At 34.5% G+C, this 23,852-nt stretch overlaps 1 protein-coding gene across 4 annotated transcripts in view; it reads left to right on the forward strand.

Moving 5' to 3' along the window:
* The window catches only part of HNF4G (hepatocyte nuclear factor 4 gamma), a 150,311-nt gene extending 145,402 nt beyond the window's left edge, over positions 1–4,909 (forward strand). For all 4 annotated transcript variants that reach the window (XM_025394277.1, XM_025394279.1, XM_025394278.1 and 1 more), the window contains one exon: positions 2,015–4,909. In XM_025394277.1, the coding sequence (XP_025250062.1) occupies positions 2,015–2,136 (122 nt within the window). In that variant the 3' untranslated portion in view covers positions 2,137–4,909. The remainder of the gene's footprint in view (positions 1–2,014) is intronic.
* The last annotated feature ends 18,943 nt before the right edge of the window (positions 4,910–23,852 follow it).

The following is a 23,852-nucleotide window of genomic DNA, read 5'->3' on the forward strand; positions in this document are numbered from 1 at the left end:
CGCCATTCTCCGGCCTCAGCCTCCCGAGTAGCTGGGACTACAGGCACCCGCCACCTCGCCCGGCTAGTTTTTTGTATTTTTTAGTAGAGACGGGGTTTCACCGTGTTCGCCAGGATGGTCTCGATCTCCTGACCTCGTGATCCGCCCGTCTCGGCCTCCCAAAGTGCTTGCTTACTGAATTTACAATAGTCTTTAATAGCTAGCTACAACATTTTTTTCCCCAAATGTTGTATGCAATGCAACAATTTACCAAGTACCACCTGACTTCTAGCCACTGGTAGGGAACGTAGAGGCCACAGAACTTCATGTTACCATGCCGTCTTTTAGATACAAGCATAGGTAGATCTTTGTGTAAATAGTATCTGAAACCAAAATTCTTTGAGTATATGAGAGAGAGAAAGAAATGAAATTGTTAGGAAAAATATAAATTATAGAAAACTATCGCATAATCTTGGATTTCCAATGTACTTGAAAGACATTATTTGGGACCATCCTTGCAAAATAGATCTTACTGTTTTCATTTAATAGATAATCAAGAGCAGAAAGAGAGGGGCAAGCTTAATACCACACTAGAGAGTTTATGGAGTTGTGTCTCTTAAAGATCAGTTATTCATAAACTCGCAAAATGAAACACATTAACAACACATTAAGCAGTGTAGGAATCAACTGGCAAGAGAGTTGGACAGTTCTGCTGGTGGTTGAATACTTTTTAAGGGCTAGTATTCTAGTATTTTAAAAACATATTTGCTGACCCTAGTCTTTTAAAAATCACATTGTTACACTCATTTTTATTCTTCTTCTTTCCACATAGTATTTGTGGGATTTATTTGTAAAAGAAAACTTGGCTTTACTATCCTCATTTGAAATAATTTATATTTTATGCAAGCAGGATATTAAACAAAACCAAAAGTTAAGTTCATGCATATTTTCTTGGTCTTTTAGAGAAGGCTACTGCAGTCTTAGATCTAGTCTAAATAGCCAGAAATAATTTTAAAAGCAGATTTTGATATTGGTTTGTCATTTAAATGGCACTTAAAAATTTTGCTTCTGAGTAATTGCTAATCCATACTTAACCATAATATAAAGCTAATGTATTAATGAACACCAGGCAGAAGGAGGCTGTCCTTGTTTTGTAGATAATTTTTTAAAACTATTGAGACATAAGCTATAAAGTTTACAAAACCTTAGTCTGATCATCAAACATTTTCTGTTAGTTCTGTTTACTATATGGAATAATCCAGTAACAATAAGCGTGAGTACTAAAATATTTCAAGTTTCTACAAATTACAGAATAACTCCTAGATTATTTTATAATATGGTTACATTTTACAATGGAAAGAACTACTATTCTAGACAATGAAGTTTTGAAACTAACTTTTTACATTCAATTCAATCTTTTTGTATTCAATTACTTTCTATTCAATTACTCAGGCTTGCTCTTTGCATCAAAGGGGATGAGACAGGCAAGCTCGATTGTAATAGAATAATTTTGAAGCAAAAAAAGCCAGTAGTTTTCAGATGCTTTTGACTACAACTTAGATTTCAGAACATTTATAAAGTACCTTAACCTTAATTTTTTATGTCATTTAATATGTCTGAATTGTATTTTTATTTTATGTGAATTTTGATGGTAAAAATTATAAACATTGCTTTCTAATATTTGAGAAAACTATCCTTCTGTTAATTCTTTTCATTGCCTTTTTTCCTGGTAGGTTTGTTAGAGAATCAAATGCTTATAAATGCTTTTAAGAAAGGCAGGAAACACCTTAAAGTGACTATGAAAAAAATTTTTTAACATGACCTCTTTCTATTTAATGTTATTTGGGAGGTAAGGTAAGAGTACTCTCTAACATATGTCATGGGCCAATAATACATTCTACAAATCACTATTCTATATAGGATCTTTTTAAAACATTGCTAGATCATGCTAATGTGTATTGGTGTTGTGTAGGGTTTAATGGGGTGGGGAAGGCTGACTGCCACCATCACACTCAATTCTCTGATTCTTTTTCAGCAACTCCTGAAACCCCACTCCCTTCCCCACCACAAGGCTCTGGGCAAGAACAGTACAAAATAGCTGCAAACCAAGCATCAGTCATTTCACACCAGCATCTCTCCAAACAAAAGCAATTGTGAAAATGTGTTTACTTCAGAACGGCACTACATAAATGTGAAAAGTTGTTGATCTTGAAATATCTCAGGATAGCACTTTTGGCAAACTCTTAGCCAAGGCTTCTTCATGGTGCTGTTATAACATGGTGTCCTATTTTCTTGTTTATACGTTCATTCTGTTTGTTGTTGCTACTATGTAAAACTTTCACACGCAACCAATGTGTATCTGAGTTTGAAGATGTTTATATAGGGTATTTTTTCCAACTGCCCCTGCATTGTGCCCGAACCAATTGAATCTTATGTACGAGTTTCATTTGTTTTATTAATGTTAATTTAAATTTGTAAATAATTGCTTTATTGTGATGTGATACAGAACAAAGTGTTCATTTTTGACTGAAAATAGTGGATCAGAAATCCCGGTTTAATATAAAATGAGCTAAATTTTAAAAAATAAATTATAAACTTGCAGATTAGAAAAATAAAGAAGTTGCGGTAGAATAGGCTGTATCTTTTTCAAGAAGAATCTCTTATGGACATTCTGTGGTAAAGAAGCAACTCTTTGCTTTAGAGTTAAATATTCCTATCTTAAGTTTAGAAAAATACAAAGAACCATTCCAAGGACGACTGGATACTTTTTGAATCTGACTTTATTTGAAGATGTATGGTAAGCAAAAGCATGTTGGTTTTATCCGTTAGGATAGAGGGTGAATTGTAACAAAGAAACCCCTAAAACAGTGACTAAACCAAGAGAGGCATCTATTTCTTTCTCCTGAAACAATTTAGAAATAGTTATCCATTGACTAGAAATTAGCACATGCCCACAGCTGGCCCCCAGGGTGGCCAGGAGAGTTATCTATAGGTGGAAAGTCTGTGTCAGCCAAAGCCATGCCACTCTGAAAGAGCTGATTCTGAGGACACGTTAGCCATCTACCACCCATGTTCCTTATTTAGTCCTCACAATAACACTGTAGGAGAGATATCATTTTCTCTCTTTTATAAATAAGGGAAAGTTTAGCTTGAGGGTTTAAGGAACATAACAAAAGTTCACCAACATTAACGAGTGAGAGAACCACATTCAAACCCAGGTCTAGTTGACTTAATGAATCTTTGGTGTGGAATGAAAAATGTGAACTTCTTACTCATAGTGTGGTTTTTAAATATATGCAGTTGAATGATGATTGGATACTATTCATCATATTGCCTATAATATATATTTACTGATAAGCGGTGAGTGTAAAATTGTTGCGCCTAGAATAAGAAACCACTTTTGTAGTTTTAACAAGACTTTTCTTAAAAACATTAGAGAAAATAAAAGATTCACCACATAGATTTTGATGAAAACAAAAACAAAGCAAAATGAGTGGCTTAGCAGATTCTTTAAAATGTAGCAGCCCAGGGATATACCAAATGTCAAATTCTAGACTGAGGAGTACAGTTCATTGGAGCCTTAAACTCTCTGATATCATTTAAAGCTGGAATTTATTTTAAAACAAATTAAGCATGGGCCACCTCATGAGGCAGTGGCTCGTCTCTGGTTGAGGAGAGGGAAAATTGGAAAAACTGGTTCAGTAATTATCAGTAATATTTTTTGAAAAAGAGGATCCCAAGCTGTAAAGATTGAATTAGATAATCTTTCTCAGGATTTTTTAAATGTCTAAGATTATGATGTCATATATCCCACTTACCCTGTAAGTAAAAAGGTTATAGTAATATTAAGTAACTTATTAGCTCTTAAAGTAAAATTGAACTCTTGAAGTAGAAACATGATTATTAAAAGCTATCTATGATTTAATAGATTTAATAAAATTCCTTCAAGACCTGGTACCCTTGTGAAACTGTAAAATATATCATATGGGGGAGTTTTTTAACTCTTAGTTTTTGAAAATTTACTGTAGTTTCTATTTCGTGAATAAGAATTTTTTGATTTTTATCATACAAATAACTTTTGTAGATTTTTGTTTACTTTGGGGGGGATGTTCCCTTAGAAGGTATTAAAACAAAATACTGCCTTGGTCTGTGCAGGCTGCTGTAACAAAATACTGTGAACTTGGCAGCTTATAAATAACAGAAATTCATTTCTCACTGTTCTCAATGGTGGGAAGTCCAAGATTAAGGAATCAACAAATTAGGTCTCTGGATCATACATGGCATTTTCTAGCTGTGTCTTTACACATAAAAGGAACAAGGTAGCTCTCTCGGGTCTCTTTAATAAAGGTACTAATTCTCATGACTGAATCACCCTCCAAAGGCCCCACCTCCTAATACCATCCCTCTGGGGACTAGGTGTCATCATGTGAATTTTGGAAAACACAAAAATTCAGAACATAGAAAATACCTTTAAAGTATGAACGATAACATTCATTTTTAGTGAACCCTGTAATTTATTCGTGTATATTTACTAAACAGCTATGTCTTTGAAATTATTAGCAATGATTCTGCTTCAATAACTATGGTCAGGGGGATTTATAATATTATATTTTTATATACTGAACTGCCAAAGATGCTGGAAAAAAGGAACTGATGTTTTCAGCATATTTTCAAAATATTGATAAGGGAAGTTATCACTTTTATATAGTATTCAACTTTTTTCAGGTAATAAAAATGAATAATTTATTGTGAAATAATTCATTTTATAAATGTAAAATTATTTTTATAAATTTTATTGTTGGAAATCAAAAATTAGTAGATTTTTTACAATGTTAAATTATAGTGAGATTAAAGTATTCCTAAACTGTGATGCTACATTTGTTTCACTAAACTTTCTAAATAAAAACTGAGGAAAAAAAAATCACTGAAACCAGGTTCTTCATTAGTGTTCAAAAATGATTTCATATTTTTACAGACACTGATAATATATTTATATAGTCATTTGTATTAGTGTGAACACTACTATAAAGAACTATCTGAGACTGGGTAATTTGTAAAGAAAGGAGGCTTAATGGACTCATAGTTTTGCATGGCTAGGGAGGCTTCAGGAAACTTATAATCATGGTGAAAGGAGAAGCAAGCATCTTCTTCACAGGCAGCAGGAGAGAGAGAAAGCGAGAGGGGAACTGCCAAACACTTTTAAACCGTCAGCTCTTGTGAGAACTCACTATCACAAGAACAGCATGTGGAAAATTGCCCCCATGATCCAGTCACCTCCCACCAGGTCCCTCCCTAGACACATGGGGATTACAATTTGACTTGAGATTTGGGTGGGGACATAGAGCCAAACCATATCATTCTGCACCTGCCCTCTCCCAAATCTCATGTCCTTCTTACATTTCAAAACCAATCACGCCTTCACAACAATTACCCCAAATCTTTAACTCATTCCAGCATTAACTCAAAGGTCCAAGTCCAAAGTTTTATAGGAGACAAGGCAAGGTCCTTTCACTTATGAGAGTGTAAAAGCAAAAACAACTTAGTTACTTCCAAGATACAATGGGGATATAGTCATTGGGTAAACGTTCTCATTCCAGATAAGAGAAATTGGCCATAACAAAGGGGCCACAGGCCCCATGCAAGTTGAAAACCAGGCAGGATACTCATTAAATCTTGTAGCTCCAAAATAATCTCCTTTAACTCCATGTCTCATGACCAGGGCACACTGATGCAAGATGTGGGCCCCCAAGGCCTTGGGCAGCTCTACTCCTGTGACTCTGCAGGGTAGAGTCCCCACACAGCTGCTTTCATGGACTGGCTCTGAGTGTTTGTGACTTTTCCAGGTGCACAGTACAAACTGTCAGTGGAACTATTGTACTGGGGTCTGGAGGATAGTGGACCTCTTCTCGCAGTCCCACTAGGCAGGGCCCCAGTGGGAACTCTGTGTGGTGGCTCCTACCCCACATTTCTTCTCTGCATTGCCTTAGTAGAAGTTCTCCATGTGGGCTCTGCTCCTGCAGCAGATTTCTGCCTGGACATTCAGGCATTTCCAGATATCCTCTGAAATCTAGGCAGAGGCTCCCAAGCTCAGCTGTTGTCTTCTGTGCACCCACAGGCCCAACACTACATGGAAACCACTAAGGCTTGAGGCTTGCACCCCCTGAAGCAATGGCTTGAGCTGTGAGCTGTACCTTTTAGCCATGGCTAGAGCTGGAGTGGATGGAGCACAGGGCACCATGTCCCAAGTCTGAACAGAGTAGTAGGACCCTGGGCCTGACCCAAGAAACCATTTTTTTTTTCCTCCTAGGCCTCCAGGCCTGTGATGGGAGGTGCTCCTGTGAAGATCTTTGAAATGCCCTGAAGATATTTTCCCCATAGTCTTGGCTAGTAACATTCAACTTCTCTTTATTGATGCTAATTTCTGCAGTCAATCACTTGAATTTTTCCCAGGGAAATTTTTTTTTTTCTACCACATGGCCAGCCTACATATTTTGCAAGCTTTTATGCTCTGCTTCACTTTTAAACAAAAGGTTCAGTTTCAGATAATCTCTTTGTGAATGCATATCACTGTATGCATTCAGAAAAAAACACGTCACATCTCGAACACTTTCCTGCCTAGAAATTTCTTCTGTCAGATACCCTCAATCATCTGTCTCAAGTTCAAAGTTCCACAGATCTCTTAGGCAGGGGCAAAATGCTGCCAGTCTATTTGCTAAAGCATAGCAAGAACTTTGCCCCAGTTCCCAACAAGCTCCTCATTTCCATTTGACACCACCTCATCCTGGACTTCACTGTTCATATCACTATCAGCATTTTGGTCAAAACCATTCAACAAGTCTTTTGGAAGTGCCAAACTTTCCCACATCTTCCTGTCTTCTTCTGAGCCCTGCAAACTGTTCCAACCTCTGCCTGTTACCCAGTTCTAAAGTTCATTCCACATTTTCAGGTTATCTTTATAGCAGTGCCCCACTCCCAGTACCAAATTTTCTGTATTAGCCCATTTTCACACTGCTATAGAGAACTACCTGAAACTGGGTAATTTATCAAGAAAAGAGTTGTAACTGACCCATGGTTTTGCATGACTGGGAGGGCCTCAGGAAACTTACAATTATGGCAGAAGGTGAAGGAGAAGCAAGCACTTTCTTCACAAGGCAGCAAGAGAGAGAGCACAAGGGAGGGGAACTTCCAAACACTTTTAAGCCATCAGATCTTGTGGGAACTGTGAAAGGAAACTATCTTGGGCCCCCAAAATCACTAAGGAAAACTCAAGCTGTAAACTGCTTATGGCAAACCTGCCTCCCATTTTATTCAAATTTATCCCTGTGCTCACTAAAATGGATGCATATTGGATTGCCTTCTTTGGAAAGGCTAATCGAAAGCTCAAAAGAATGCAACTGCTTGTGTCTCACCTATCTGTGACCTGAAAGCTCCCTTTTCCCTTCTAGTCTTCCTGCCCTTGCTTCAAGATGTTCCACCTTTCCAAACTGAACCAATGTACTTCTTACATGTTGATTGATGCCTCATGTCTCCCTAAAATGTGTAAAACCAAGCTGTGCCCCGACCACCTTGGGCACATGTCATCACATGGACATGTCCTCAACCTTGACAAAATAAACTTCCTAAATTAACTGAGACCTGTCTCAGATTTTCCGGGTTCACAGAACTCACTCACTAACACAAGAGTACCAAGGAAGAAGCCGTCCCCATGATCCAATCACCTCCCACCAGGTCCCTCCCTCAACATGTGGGGATTACAATTAAGAGATGAGATTTGGGTAGGGACACAGAGCCAAATCATATCATCATTTAATTAAATTTATATGTTAACACTTGTCTTTAGAGTCCAAAGCAAAATTAATTAGCACATCTCCAAATAATCAAACAACTGGACACTGATTGAAAAGAGAATCCTCACATTTGCACTTTAGTTATGTAGTTTTTCTTGCTTTCTAGTGTTGTCATAGTAATAAAAATATATGCCTTAAATTGGCTTAAACATTATATGAATGTACTTTTGATATATAAATATTTAACCTAGATGCTTCAATTGCTGGTATCCTCTATTGATGTTTAAAGCTTCTTTGTAAAATGTCTTAAATTATAAGGACCTGTTAATCTTATATTTATGGAATTCTACTAAGTTTAGTTTTGTTTTTACTCATATTAAGGTAATATGTGTACATCATTTAAAAAGACAAATTGGCAGGGCCCGGTGGCTCAGGCCTGTGATCCCAGCACTTTGGGAGGCCTAGGCGGGCAGATCATGAGGTCAGGAGATCGAGACCATCCTGGCCAATGTGGTGAAACACGGTCTCTACTAAAAATACAAAAAATTAACCCAGCGTAGTAGCAGGCGCCTGTAGTCCCAGCTTCTCAGAAGGCTGAGGCAGGAGAATGGCGTGAACCTGGGAGGTGGAGCTTGCAGTGAGCTGAGATTGTGCCACTGCACTCCAGCCTGGGTGACAGAGTGAGACTCCGTCTAAAAACAAACAAACAAACAAAAGACAAATTACACTTGAGGCTTACAATGAAAACCTGGAACTCTCCTTCCTACCATTCATCTCTTATCCAACTTCACTTCTGCAGCAACAATATTCAAATACTGTATCAGGCATTTTTTTCTCAATAGTCTGAAAGCATATTTACATCACATTTATTTATTTATTTGTTTATTCATTTATTTATTTTAATTTTAGACATTACTTGCTGTGTTTCTACTATGAAAGAAGACGTTTTTAGCACATTTGCTTTCATACAGATAACCCCCATATTTTCCCAGTTTCTTAATGAATCAATATTTTTATTACATTAGTAGGTACTATTTAAATAATTTCAAACCATTTTTTAAAATATTTAACAGATAATTTTTATATCTCAGTGGAGAGTAGAAGAGATATAACCTAATTTCACAGAGAAAATTAGAAGGAAGTCTTTGCTCTGGGTCATAGGAGAAATATGACATAGAATTTAGGAAAGAATGTCTTAATAATACGGTTTATTTTAACACTATATGTGAGTGCAATTTGACATCCTTTTCAATGTGGCTATTTGAGCCGATAGTTTTTTTGTTTTGTGAGACAGTCTTGCTGTGTTGCCCAGACTGGAGTGCGGTGGTGCAATCAGGGCACTTTGTAGCCTCGATCTTCCAGGCTCAAGGGATCCTCTCCCCTCAGCCTCCTTAGTAGCTGGCACTGCAGGCGCAAGCCATCCTGTTTGGCTATTTTTGAATTTTTTGTAGAGACAGGATCTCCCTATGTTGGCCATGCTTCAGCTGATACTTGAGCTTATACTTGAGGTCATGCACTCATTTTCCTTGAGGTAGATGAGCTGATGGGGCAGGGGAGGGGCAGGGGAGGGGCAGGGGAGAGGCAGGGCCACAGCAATTTCCCTGCTGTATTGGACTGTGAAACAGGATTACCCAACAGCCAGCTCTCAACGGGAGCCTTGTCACTGGTAATTATTGGACAATGGATAGCTCCTGGCACAAAGTAGTAGTGCAATTATTTAAATTTTCACCTATAATGAACTGTAATGGTATATTGATGAAAGAAAATGTACTAGTGGATGTAATATATCAGGTGTTAAGAAAAATGAGGGAAATGATAAATGCAAGAACAAGGATACTCGAGAGCTGTGTCTGGGGGCAACTGTGTTTGGAAAAAGATAATAAAATGCTCTTCTCAATCAGAATAAGAATATCACATTTTGAGTGTATATTGGGGGAGCAAATATTATGATCTAGTAAAGAACTATAAAATGCAAGAATAATGGTATCCATTAAATCTCCACTTAATTCATCAAAATGTCTTAAAAGGGCAGATAGATGTTGAAGATGGATATTAGAATTCCACCAAGTAGTAGCCCTAATCGTAGTGATTAGCATGGCTGCAATTGTGAGGTATGTGCCTATTAATCTATATGAATGCATGCTCTTTTGCATTCTTACCAGAAAGAAGGATCAGAAACAATTTATATTTACAATCTCAATCCAACGATATGCTGACTCCCTATTGTCTGCCATCATCTAGTCTAAAGATACTAGATAAAATGTTTTACAGAATGTTGTATTGGTTCTTATTCAGCCAGCGGTGTTGGCTTAATAGAGAGATGTAATGGTGAATCTGAGGAGCCAGACCTGGACCTCTTGCCTCAACTCCGAAAAACTCTGAAAGCCATCTCAATTTCAACTCTCACTGTGGGAATGGCTGACCCTCTTGTTGAGTCACCATCACAACTTAGCTTCTTCTACCAAAGTTTGCCTCCACCTCCCTTCTAGGTGTGTGTTTTTAGAGCATTTCCTAATAAATATCCTACACACAAATCTTAGAGTCCTACTCCTGGGGAAGCCAACCTAAAATGACATATAAACTGTATTTATATATTAGCAAAGAGAGTTATAAAATGAAATTAATCACAATGTAGATTACAATATCATCAAAAATCAAATTTGTAAAACCCACACTTGTAAAATTCACATTTGTAGACTACAATACCACCAGAATTCAAATTTATAAAATAATCTAACGAAAAATACACTGAAACAAGAAAAACTACAAAACATTAATGATTCGAATTTATTTCCAGGTAAAATAAAACATCAAAAATAAATGGATTGGGAGAAAAGGGAGACGTTAAAAAGTGTGAAGGAAATTGAACTAGAGATATTTAGAAATAACGAATAAAATGGAAAGGCTGGCAAGATCTGAGTTTGGGTTAGAAAAATATACTGTAGTTAAGAATTTCATAATGGACAAGTTCCAGATAACAAATTTCTAGCTTCATCCTTTCATAGGCTATTTCTTCTGACTGGTGTTTTCTTTTTTCCTTTGATCTCTTAGCTTACTCTTACTTGTTCTTAAAGATTTAGATTAAAAATTTAGTTAGCATACTACCCTCACACTTGAGTGGACATTTTTACAATCTTCTTTGGTAACATTAAGGAATTCCCTCATGTGTCTCACTATTTGTTGTATATACTTCTATTTATAGCATTTATTTTAATATTTTAATTGTTGTTTATTACCCTTTACAACGAACCCCAGAAGAGCAAAGACCATGTTGGCTACGTTTTTCGATTTCCAAGATTCAACAGAATTCCCAGCAATTATTAGGTGATGAACAGTGATTTGTACATTAGACAAGAGATTAGTCACACTATTCATTATTTTTGGTTAGTAAAGTTTGAGAACGAAATGTGCTGAAGAAATAATGTATATACTTATTCAATGGGTTATTTTAAACTATTAGTTATCTAAAATTATAATATAGATAACTATGATTTTAATAAGATAATCTGTCATATTAATTTTTGAAAATAAAAATAGTAAAAAATGATTCAACTTTTTAGTAAGTGAAACATTATCACTTAATCCCTGTCTATATTTTTAACTTATACATTTTTCTCATGGATATTTTTAATACAGATTTCAGTTTATATTCTTTATTTTAAAATATATACTGTATAAAAAGTGTTTCTGAAAACACATGTATTATATTTTTATATGGCAAAAATGGCATCAAAACACAAAGGTTTTTACCCTTATAATAGGTTAGGCTTTTTATGCTCATTTGATCTGAATTGTCATTCACACAATTATTCTCCTAGTCAGACTAGATATTAGATCACAGGCAGTTTAGTAGGTACACTTACAATATAGACTATTTTATTTTTTTAAGCTATAAAATAACATGAATTTAGTACAATAATAATTTAGAGAAAAATGTAAAGTCCATTCACCCTAAGATAACGGCTGTAAAAGACAGGATTTAAATAAGGTTAAATAATTGATTACTTTATTTATAAATCATCACTGTCCTTGCACTATGTAATAACTGAGTCTAAATATAAACGTAAAGATCTAATGAGTAGTTAGCTGGCAGATAAGATCAGATGTGCAAATCAAAACTTATAGTGACATTTGTTTTGCAAAGCACTGACCTTAGTCTAGAGTTAGAGTTTTGTCTAAAGAAGGAAATTCTGAAATGATTTCTAACGGCATCATGAGACACACAACTTGATGGTATTTCAGTAGCAGAATTAAAGGAATGTACTACTGAACAGCCATAGAATTACCTCCACATTTCTATACCAATATACATAAAAGAACCTTTCGTTAAAAATATCCTAGTAATTCTAGAATAAAAATGAAATCAAGAATTTCAATATAAGCATATTTAAAACTTGACAAATATTTATTTTGCACAGACTAGGGTCAAGAAACAGACTAAGTAGGATGTGGCCAGAAACAAAGATGAATGACGTGTATGCATCTTTGTTCTCAAGGAGTTTGAAATCTAGTGAGAAAGACTGATAACTTATTAATATTTATAACAGAGGATGAGACAAGTATTAGGATACAATGCATCATGGAGACTGAGAGTTTAGGCTCAGTCTAGATACAAATGTGGACTCTACTGTGTAATCTCTTTAAAATTACTTGCAAATTCTTCTTGAGTATTAGTTTCCAAACAAAGCAAAACAAAACAAACAAAAGAATACTTATAATGCTAACACAAGTTACACTATTATTTAAGTGAATCAGGTTGGTTTATAAAATGTGCTTATCATGAAATCTGGGAATTAGCAAGCACTAAAAATAAATGTTAGCCACCATCATCAACGATACAAACAATGGAGCCTGAGAACACCGGTAAAATGTCAATTATTTCTGAGTCTGAGTACTGGGAATACTTAATAGAGGACATACTTTTGAGGTGAGCTTGTAAGCAGGATTTGAATACAGAACAATATGGGAAGAGGTTGTGAAGTACATTCTTGGCTGAGGGATCAAAGACGCGAAGAACATAAAAGTTGAGAAAAATTATAAATAAGGTCATTGTAGTCAAATCATGGAATGAATGTAACTGAAATGAAAGCATTAGCTAAGAAGCAAGTTGCAAAACCCAGAGAATGGAGGTGAAATAGTTAGGGATGCACATCACAAATGGAAAAAAAAGAATTCAGGTTAAGAAAAAACCCAGGAAGATGCTGAAATTACTTTTAAATTTGGAAAATCTATTGAAAGAATAGGCAAGTACAATGTAACAATAATCTCCTAACATTTATTTTAATATTTCATTGGCAGGACTATCTTCAACAAAACAAGATTAAATTATGACATGGAAATCATGATTTGATGGAGATACTAGATATCTGTCTTCAGTGTATTTTAACTGTTACATATCCCTTTCATTCATTTCCTAGAACATTGTTTTTGGAAAAATTTATCCTTAAAATATGATTTAGAAAAATAATGTGGTTCTTTTTCAGGTTATTTATGATAAATCATCAATAATTCTGTCATGTGAATTTTAAGAGCTAATTTTAAGAGCTTCGATAAGTAAACCAATTTTTAATCTAAATTTGCAAACTATAGTCTTTATTTGAAAAGTGATGCACATGATAGCACTTTGATAACTCCAAGATATACAAAAAGTTATTAAATATGTTACATATTACTTTTTGTATGGGACTCTGATATAACAATGCTGTTTTGTAAATTCTGGTAATGCTTTGTAATAGTTACCAAAGGACCTATTCACTGACAGCTTATAAGAATGACTAAAAATATTACAATTATTTAACTGTGAAATGAAAATATCTGTATATGGTACCGGATAAGACTTTTTGAACTTGTACATAATAATTTAAAAGGGAAATGAAATATCTACTTTCACACATTTATTGATTGTATAAGAAATGCCTGGCTGGAAAAGGAATGGTAGAGATGCAAGAAATGTGGTTAATCCTTGTCCAGGAACTGGTGGCGTGTCTGAAACCTGTAGCTAGAATGACTTCAAGGACATAACCTAGGGGTTGAAGTTTTATGTGGCAATACTCACGATTTAGACAGCCTGAGTGACATAATCTGTGCTCTTACTGGTCTAAGTGCTGTAAATAATTACACAGGTGCAATTGCAAGAGTGCTATAAATTAGAACAACTCTAATTCCTGCAGGTTGAGAATTTTCTGTAGTTACAGAAGGCTCAAAGTACTCATCTCACATGGATTTGAGATCTGGCCAACTAATCACAACAATTTACTCTGGGGCCAAGATTGTCTCCTGACTCAAAGGTAGATTCAGATAAGATCAGATACAGAAAATGACCTTCCCTAGTTTTTCCTTTTCTTTTTTTTCTTTTTAATTTAAGTTTTGGGATAAATGTGCAGGACGTGCAAGTTCTTACATAGATATAAATCTGCCATGGTGGTTTGCTGCCCCTATTGACTCCTCCTCTAAGTTCCCTCCCCTCAAGCCCCACCCTCCAACATGCCCTGGTGTGTGTTGTTCCCCACCCTGTGTCCATGTGTTCTCATTGTTCAACTACTACTCATGAGTGAGAACATGTGGTATTTGGTATTTGGTTTTCTGTTCCTGTGTTAGTTTGCTGAGGATGACTGGCTTCCAGCTTCATTCATGTCCCTGCAAAGGACATGATCTCATTTCTTTTCATGGCTGCGTAGTATTCCATGGTGTATATGTACCATATTTTCTTTATCCAGTCTACCATTGATGGGTATTTAGGTTAATTCCATGTCTTCACTGTGATGAACAGTGCTGCAATGAACATACGCTCACATGTATCTTTATAACAGAATGATTTATATTCCTTTGGATATATACCCAGTAATGGGATTGCTGAGTCAAATGGTATTTCTGGTTCTAAATCTTTGAGAATTCACCACACTGTCTTCCACAATGGTGAAACTAATTGACATTCCCACCAACAGTGTAAAAGCATTCCTATATCTCCGCAACCTCACCAGCATCTGTTGTTTTTTGACCTTTTTTAGTAATCACCATTCTGACGGGCATGAAATGGTTTCTCATTGTGGTTTTGATTGCCTTTCTCTACTGATCAGTGATGTTGAGAAAACTCTCCAAATTATATATTATGGTGTATTGTGATGGGACTATCAGGAGTTCATTTACTTATTTATAGTTGTGGAATATTAATGAAAGAAAAATAAAATGTGATTATAATCTGGGAAAAGCAGCTCAAAATGATCATATTTGAAATGGCAGAAAGTGAAATGCAGGTCTTACATGGCAGCTGGCAAGAGAGGAAATGAGAACCAAGCCGAAGGGTTTTCCCCTTATAAAACCATCAAATCTTGTGAGACTTATTCCCTATGATGAGAACAGTATGGGGGAAACTGTCCCCATGATTCAGTGATTTTCCACCACGTCCCTTCCACAACATGTGGGAATTATGGGAGCTCCAATTCAAGATGAGATTTGAATGCGGACACAGCTAAACCATATCACAGGCTAACTAGAAGACTGAGACCTAATCTTAAAGCTATAGAAAGCTTCTATTCCCACATTTTATCACTACCTGCAGTTTCTTCTACCCAATAAAGTATGTCCCCTTTTCAATGAAAAATTACAAGACATAGTAGAAAACACACACACACACACACACACACACACACACACACACACACAGACAATATGAGAAGACAGAACAAGCAAGCATCAGAACCAGAGCCAGATGTTTCAGAGATGTTGGAAGTAACAGAGTGCGAATTTAAAACAACTACGATTAATATGGTAAAGGCTCTAGTGAAAAAATTAGACACTATACAGGAACAGATGGATAATGTGGGAAGACAGCTGGAAATTCTAAGAAGGAACCAAAAATAAATTCTGAAGGTAAAAAACAATAGAGAATGCCTTTTATGAGTTCCTTAGTAGACAGAACATAGCTGCAAAAAATCTTTGAGTTTGAAAGTATGTCAATAACAGCCTCCCAAACTGAAAAATGGAGGGAAAAAAAGACAGAAAAACAAAACAAACATCAGAACAGAATATTGAAGACCTGTGGGAAAGCTACAAAAAGTTGGACGTGCATGTAATAGAAATACCAGAAAGAGAAGCAAGATAGAAAAGAACAGAAGACATATTTGAAGCAATAATAACAGAATTCTCTCAAATTAATATCAGACATCAAACCACAGACCTAGTAAGCTCAGAGAACACCAACCAGGTTAAACATTGAAAGAACTGCAAGTAGGTTTATCATATTTAAACTGCATAAAATCAAATGTAAAGAAAATAATCTTGATAGAAGCCAGAGGAAAAAGAAAACACTTTACTTATACAGAAACAAGGACAAGAATTACAATAGACTTCTCAGAAACCATAAAAGCAAAAAGAGAGAAGAGTGACATGTTTTAAATGTTGACAGAAAACACACACACACACACACACATACACCAAGCTATAATTCTGAATCATGCAAAATTACCCTTCAAAAGTGGGTACCCTCAGACAAACAAATTTTGAGAGAATTTGTTGCCAGTAGACTTGCCTTGAAAGAGATGTTAAAAGTTTTTTTTTTCTTTGAGAGAGAAAATGATAAAGTTCAGAAAGTGCGCTTTTTATAAAGAAAAAAAAGAATGTTAGAGAAAAAATAAGTGAAGATAACATTTAAAAAGTTTTCTTCTTCTAAATTGTGAAACTGGATCATAGCCAAATTTAATTTAACCTTTAACATTTTGTTCAGAAAATAAAAAAGGAAATATCAATTTTAGTAGGGGAGATTTATCCTGCTTTTCACAAAGTATTGCTCTTAGAGATAGCATGAGAGAATAGTTAGTGATTTGCTCTTCTCTGTTTCAATACCATCTGTTTTTTTGTTTTGTTTTGTTTTGTTTTTTTTGAGACAACCTCGTTCTGTCACCCAGGCTTGGGTGGGTGGGGTGCAGTGTGGCGCAATCTTGGTTCACTGCAACCTCCGCCTCCCAGGTTCAAGTGATTGTCATGCCTCAGCCACATGAGTAGCTGCGATTACAGGCATGTACCACCATGCTCGGCTAACTTTTGTATTTTTAGTAGAAACGAGGTTTCACCACATTGCCCAGGCTGGTCTCTAACTCCTGGCCTTGAGTGATCCAACCACCTCGGCTTCCCAGAGTGTTGGAATTACAGGCACGTGCCACCCTGTCCAGCTGAATACCATGATATCTTTGAGAGTGTGAGTATCTGACAGTTCTTGATGTGATTCCAATGCTTAAAGGATAATCTTTTACAATTCACTTCTCACATTAATTCTGATTTTAGAACTCAGTCTTCAAGTAAGATGCAACTGGACTATAAAATTTATAAAATATTCAATATTAATTTTGCTTTTTCATAATATCCATTCAATTTTAAATAACTTCCAAAAATATGCTCCTTTTTTTTTTAATGATATTTAAGTCAAACTCCTTGTGGACAGAAATGGTTTCTTGTTCACTCTTGCATAATTACTACTTAGCATAGTGCTTGACACATAGTAGGTGTTCAATAAATATTTGCTAAACAAGTTATATGGCTGCCAGCAGTTGCATTAACTTTGCTTTTTCTTAATAGATACCTTAAAGTTTACAATATACAGTTGCAATTAGTCCACATCCACTCTCAAATAGCACTATAGTATTTCACAATTAGTACCTTTTAGTAACAAAATATTCTTAATATCTTCCTCCTGCCTCTTGTTTCATTGCTTATTCATTCCACTTATCAATAAACTATGTTGCTGGAATACATCGTTGTTATTATTTTGAACAAATTATTATCTATTAGGTCAACTATGAATAAGAAAAAAAGTGAAGTAAAAATGTGAATGAAAATGCATAGAAAAAATGCATAAAAACAGTAACAGACATGGTAGATACTAATGTGACTATACCAATGATTTAGTTTCAACATTTGTCTCCTCGAAATCTCATGTTAAAATTTGATCCCCACAGTTGGAGGTGGGGCCTAGTGGGAGGTGTTTGGGTACAGGGCAGATCCTTCATAAATGGCTTGTGTCATTCTCATGAGATTCAGTGAGTTCTCATTCTTATTTCCTGCAATATCTGGTTGTTAAAAAGAGTCTGGCACCTCTCTCCCATTTCTCTTTCCTCCTTTCTTACCATGTGAGACCTACTCCCCTTCTCCTTCCACCATGAGTGGAAGCTTCCCGAAGCCCTCACCAGAAGCAGGTGTTAGCATACACCATGCTTCTTGTACAGCCTGCACAACCATGATACAAATAAACATCTTTTCTCTATAAATCATTTAGATGTATTTCTTTATAGCAATGCAAACAGACTAAGACAATCAATGAATAACTCTTTTAAACATGAATGGTCTAAATATACCAATTCAAAGGCAGAGATTGCCAAGCTAGACTGAAAAAAAAGTAACAAGAATGTCTTGTTTATAAGAAACTCACTTTAAATACAAAGAATCATATAAACCGAAAGTAAAGGGACGAGAAAGATATATTATGCTAACATTAATCAAAATAAAGAGGAGAAACTACATTAATTTCCGACAAAGCAGTCTTCAGAGTAAGGAATATTATCAGCAATAAAGTGGGGAATTTCATAGTGATAAAGTGGTCAAATCTCTAAGAAGACATTACAATCCTTAATGTGTTTGCACCTAATAACAGAGCATCAAAACAGATGAAGCGAAAACTCATCAAACTGCAAAGGGAAACAGATGAACTTACTATTACATGTGGATACTTTAATACCTTTCTTTCAAAAGTAAACAGATCTAGCAGGCAGAAAATCAATAAGGACATAGTTGAACTCAACGGTACCATTAATCAACAGGATATCAGATACATCCATTGACAGCTTCATCCAATCACAGCAGAACACTTTCTTCTCAAGCTCACATGGAACATTCACTATGATAGACCACATTTCAGACCATAAAATTGCACCTGAACAAATTTGAATAAATAAAAATTTTATAATGTCTGCTCTAAGCCCACAATGAAGTTAAGCTAGAAATCAATAACAGAATAATAGTTAAAAAAATATCAAAATACTTGGAGATTTAAAAATATACCTCTAAAAAACACATGGGTCAAAGAAAAAATATTAGATAAATTTTAAAACATCTTAAACTATAGGAGAGTGAAAATACAACTTACCAAATGTGGGGACAGTGAAAGCAATCCTTAGATGAAAATTTATAGTGTTGGATGCATGTATTAGCAAATAAAAAATATCTAAAATCAATAACATAAATGTCCACCTTAGAAAACTAGTAAAAGAAGAAAAAATTAAATCCAAAGTAAGCATAAGGACAAAAATAATAAAAATCAGACCAGAAATAAATGAAACTGAAAAGAAGAAATTAAAAGAGAAAATTAACAAAACAAAATGGTGGTTTTTTGAAAAGATCAATAAAATTGATGACCCTTTAGCTATGCTAACAGAAAAAGAGAGAAAGCACAAATTACTAATATCATGTCTACAGATTCCATGCAAATTAAAAGAATAATAAATAAATACTATGGAGAACTCTATGTCTACACATTTTATCACCTAGATAAAATGAACCAATTAATTGAAAGACATAATCTGCCAAAACTCACAGAAGAAATAGACAATCTGAATAGGCTTATACTTTTTAAATAAATTGAGTTAATAATTAAGCTTCTTAAAACAGGAATAACAGGCCCAGAGGTGTTTAATGATGAATTCTACGAAGCATTTAGGGAAGAAATTATCCCAATTCTCTACTATTTCTTCCAGAAAATGAAAGGTGAGAAAATACTTTCTCATTTTATGAGTCCAGCATTTCCCTAATACCAACATCAGGTAAAGATATTACAAGAAAAGAAGGCTACAAACCAGTGTCTCTCATGAGCATAGATGCAAAAATCCTCAGCAAATTATGAGTAAATCACATCCAATAATGTATAAAAGAAATTAAACATCACAGTCAGTGAGATTTGTTCAGGTATGTAGCATTGGTTCAACATTTGGAAATCTATTAATATAATCCATCACAACAACAGGCTAAAGAGGAAAATTACATGATCATATAAATAGATGCAGAAAAATCATTTAACAAAATTCAGCACCTATTCATGATAAAAACTCTAAGCACACTAGGATAAAAGAGAATTTATTTAACTTAATAAAGAGTATTTACAAAAAACCTTGCAACTGACCTCATATTTAATGGTGAGAAATGAAAAGCTTCTCCACTAAGATCAGGGACACTTTACTGGAAGTCCTAGCTAATGCAATAACACAGAAAGGAAAATAAAAAGTATGCAGTTTTCTGAGGATGAAATAAAACTGTTTTTCTTGACAGATGACATGATTGCCTACGTAGAAAATCTACAGTCAAAGATCTCCTGGAACTAATAAGTGACTATAGCAAAGTTAACAAATGCAAGGTTAATATGTAAAAGTTAAGCACTTTTTTATGACAGCAATAAACAAGCGGAATTTGAAATAAAAAACACAGTACTATTTACATTAGCACCCAAAAACATAATATATCTAGGTATAAATCTAACAAAATGTATGTAAGATCTATATTTTAAAAACTACAAAGCTTTGATGAGTGAAATTTTAAAACAGAAGTAAGTAAGTAAGTAAATAAATAAATAAATGGAGAGATATTACATGTTCGTGGATAGGAGGACTCAATATTGTTAAGTTGTTAGTTCTTCCCAAATTGATACATAAAGTCAATGCAATCCCATCTAAATCTCAAGGAGTTATTTTATATATATAGAAAAGCTATTTCTAAAATTAGTATGGAGAGTCAAAAGACCCAGAATAGCCAACACATATTGAAGAAGAAAAACAATGTTGGAAGATGGATAATATCCAACATCAAGACTTACTATAAAGTTATGGTAATCAAGGTAATTATATTGGTAAAATAATAGACAGATAAAGCAAACATAATAGACAGCCCACAAATAGACTCACATAAATATAGTCAACTGATCTTTGACAAACGACAAAACATAGTCTTTTCAACAAATAGTTCTGGAAGAGAACTAGGATAGCTGAAAACAAATAGTTCAACAAAATATATAAGTTTAGACACAGACCCTACATTCTTCACCAAAATTAACTTCAAATGGGTCCTAAACCTAATTGTCAAATGCCAAACTACAAAACTCCTAGAAGATAACATAGGAGAAAATCTAGATGGTCTTGGATATGGCAATGACTTTTAAAATAAAATCCCAAAGTCATGTTCCATAAAATACATAACCAATAAGCTGAACTTCACTAAAATTAAAAATTTATCTGTGAAAGATACTTTCAAAAACATAAAAAGACAAGACACAGAACGGGAGAAAATATTTGCCAAAGACATATCTGTTTAAGAGCTGTTATCTAAAATATAAAAAGAACTCTTAAAACTTGACAATTAGAAAATGAGCAACTTGAAAAAAGAGCAAAAGACCTAGGCAGACACCTCACCAAAGAATGTATACAGATGGCAAGTAAGCATATGAAAAGATGCTCCACATAATGTGTCATTAGGGAAGGCAAAATAAAACAATGAGATGCCACTACAGGCTGATTAGGATGGCCAAAATCCAAAACAGTGACATCAAAAGGTGGTGGAGAGGTTGACAAAGAGGACCTCTCACTGATTTCTGGTGGTAATGTCAAGTGGTAGAGCCACTTTGGAAGACAATTTGGCAGTTTCTTGCAAAACGAAACTTACTTTTACCACATAATACAACAGTTTTGCTTCTTACTATTTACCCAAATGAATTGAAAAATTATGTCTATACAAAAACAAATACACTGGTGTTAATAGCGGACTTATTCACAATTGCCAAAACTTGGAAGGGACCATAATGTCCCTCAGTGGTTGAAAAGATAAATGAACTGTGGTATATCCAGATAATGAGATATCACTGAGTACTAAAAAGAATGAGCTATCAAGCCATGAAAAGAGCGATAGTCATGAAAAAAAAAACATAGAGGAAACTTAAATGCGTATTACTGGGCAAAAGAAGCCAATATGAAAAGGCTATATACTGTATGATTAAAACTATATGACATTCTGGAAAAGGTAAAACTGTGGAGACAACAACATCAGTGGTTGGCAGTAGTGGGAAAAAGGGATGAATAGGGAGAACACAGATGATTTTTAGGGTAGTGAAACTATTTTGTGTAACACTTTAATTGTGGATACATATTATACATTTGTGAAAACCTATAAAATGTACAACACCAAGAGTGTAGCCTAATGAAAAGTGATATCGCTTTGGGTGATAATGAACTATCACAGAAAGTTCATTGCTTTTAACAAATTTATCATTGTGGTATTATGGATACTGGGGTTAGTGTGTGTGTGGAAGTAGGAACATAAGGAAGCTCTGTGTACTTGCTGTTCAATTTTGCTGTGAACCTTAAATTGATCTAAAGATAATGCCTATTCAATCCTGCTGTAAAATGAAATAAAAACTTTTCGAAAGTGTTTAATTATGGTGGTTCCCATGACAGACCTATAATTGCAAAAAAGGTCTGGCTAATTTTTCTGCCAGTATACTTTCATAACTCAGCTCCAGACCACAGAAAGGCAGTAACTTCATTTCCACTGTACTTCTAATTACAATTTGATTTGAGTTCTTTATGTTTTGTATGATATTATTGATGATCTAGTTGAAAATAAAACTAATGTAGACATGTAAAGTTATGTTACATTTTGTGGTCTACATTGCTTATGTGTTAAAATGACAGTTTTAAACATTAACTTATTAATGTTATTTTTATTTGTAAATATTGTCAGTGCTTTTTTTATAACATAAATACTGATTTTAAGTATGTGATGATATAGCAACTTGACATTAATGTCTTCACCTTTCTGTCCCCTATTTTTATGCAAATACTAAATTTATTTTTCAGTTGCAACTAATTTTTAAAATATACATGTATGGCTTTATTATGCCATATAAACACAAACAGAAAATCTTTCTTTAAAGTGTGAAAATTTCTGAAAATTTAAAAATAAAGTTAATGAAAATGTATATTAAAAATTAGATGAACAGTTCATGAATCTTTACTCTTGCTTTAATTATACAAAAAAAAAAAAAAAGTACACTGGGTAATCTGGGAATGTACCAGTAAACTTAAGTTTGATTTTTCAAGAATTTCATTAATACTTATTGTATTAGTCAGGGTTGTCTTAGAGGGAGAGAACTAATAGGAGATATATATCTATATAAAGGGAGTTTATTATGTATTAATTTACGTGTTCACAAGTAAATTAATTTTACTGTTGTAAATTATTTTACTGTTGGCAGCCATGGAAGTTGCACCAAGAACCTTGAAGACAAGCAATTCAACTATTACAACTCTGAAAGCATTTAAAATGTACAATAAAACTGACTCTCAAGCATAAATTACAAAAACCAAACAAACAAAACTACAGTCTTTGAATTTGGCAATCTTTCAATGTGGAAATGCTTTGACACTTCCAAATTTAGTGTGAGTGTCACTGAATGGCAGTGCATATAAAATGAAACTAGGAAACCATATACCCTAACGCTTAAAATAACCCCAAACCTTAAACCATATCTGACTGGTAAAACTAGGGATGTTACAACAAAGAAAGGAAAATACTTAATAGTGTGTTTTAAAATATAAATCCTGAATTTCTTGGCTAGCAGAAGTTCTTTAATTAGGAATTTGCTTAATGTTATTCTTTTGTATTATCATGCCTCTTTCTCAGATCTTCTTTAAATTTCTCTCATTTACTATTTTCACATTCAGATTTATCTTGTAATTTTATCAGTGAATGAAACATAGTCATGGACTGGGATCCTACTGCTAAAATACATTCTCAATCTTCTGTAAGTCCAGAGCCATGTTTCTAAGCTCTTCGAGGAAAACTTTTATAAGATTTCAAAGTATTATGTATACATAAAATTATTCTCTTTTTGTTGTGCTTGAGGCATATAGCAATAGTCTGATCCAACTATTTGTTAAGGTTTGGTTTTAGAATACTTAGTGTTGAAAGAATTCCCATCGAAACAATTTACAAAAGGAGATTTCCAATCTGGGGAGCAAATATGTAAGTATAGTAGAAACCATGAACAGGAAGGAAAAT

This window comes from Theropithecus gelada, chromosome 8 (genome assembly GCF_003255815.1).
Source record: "Theropithecus gelada isolate Dixy chromosome 8, Tgel_1.0, whole genome shotgun sequence".
In the NCBI taxonomy this organism is placed as follows: domain Eukaryota; kingdom Metazoa; phylum Chordata; class Mammalia; order Primates; family Cercopithecidae; genus Theropithecus; species Theropithecus gelada.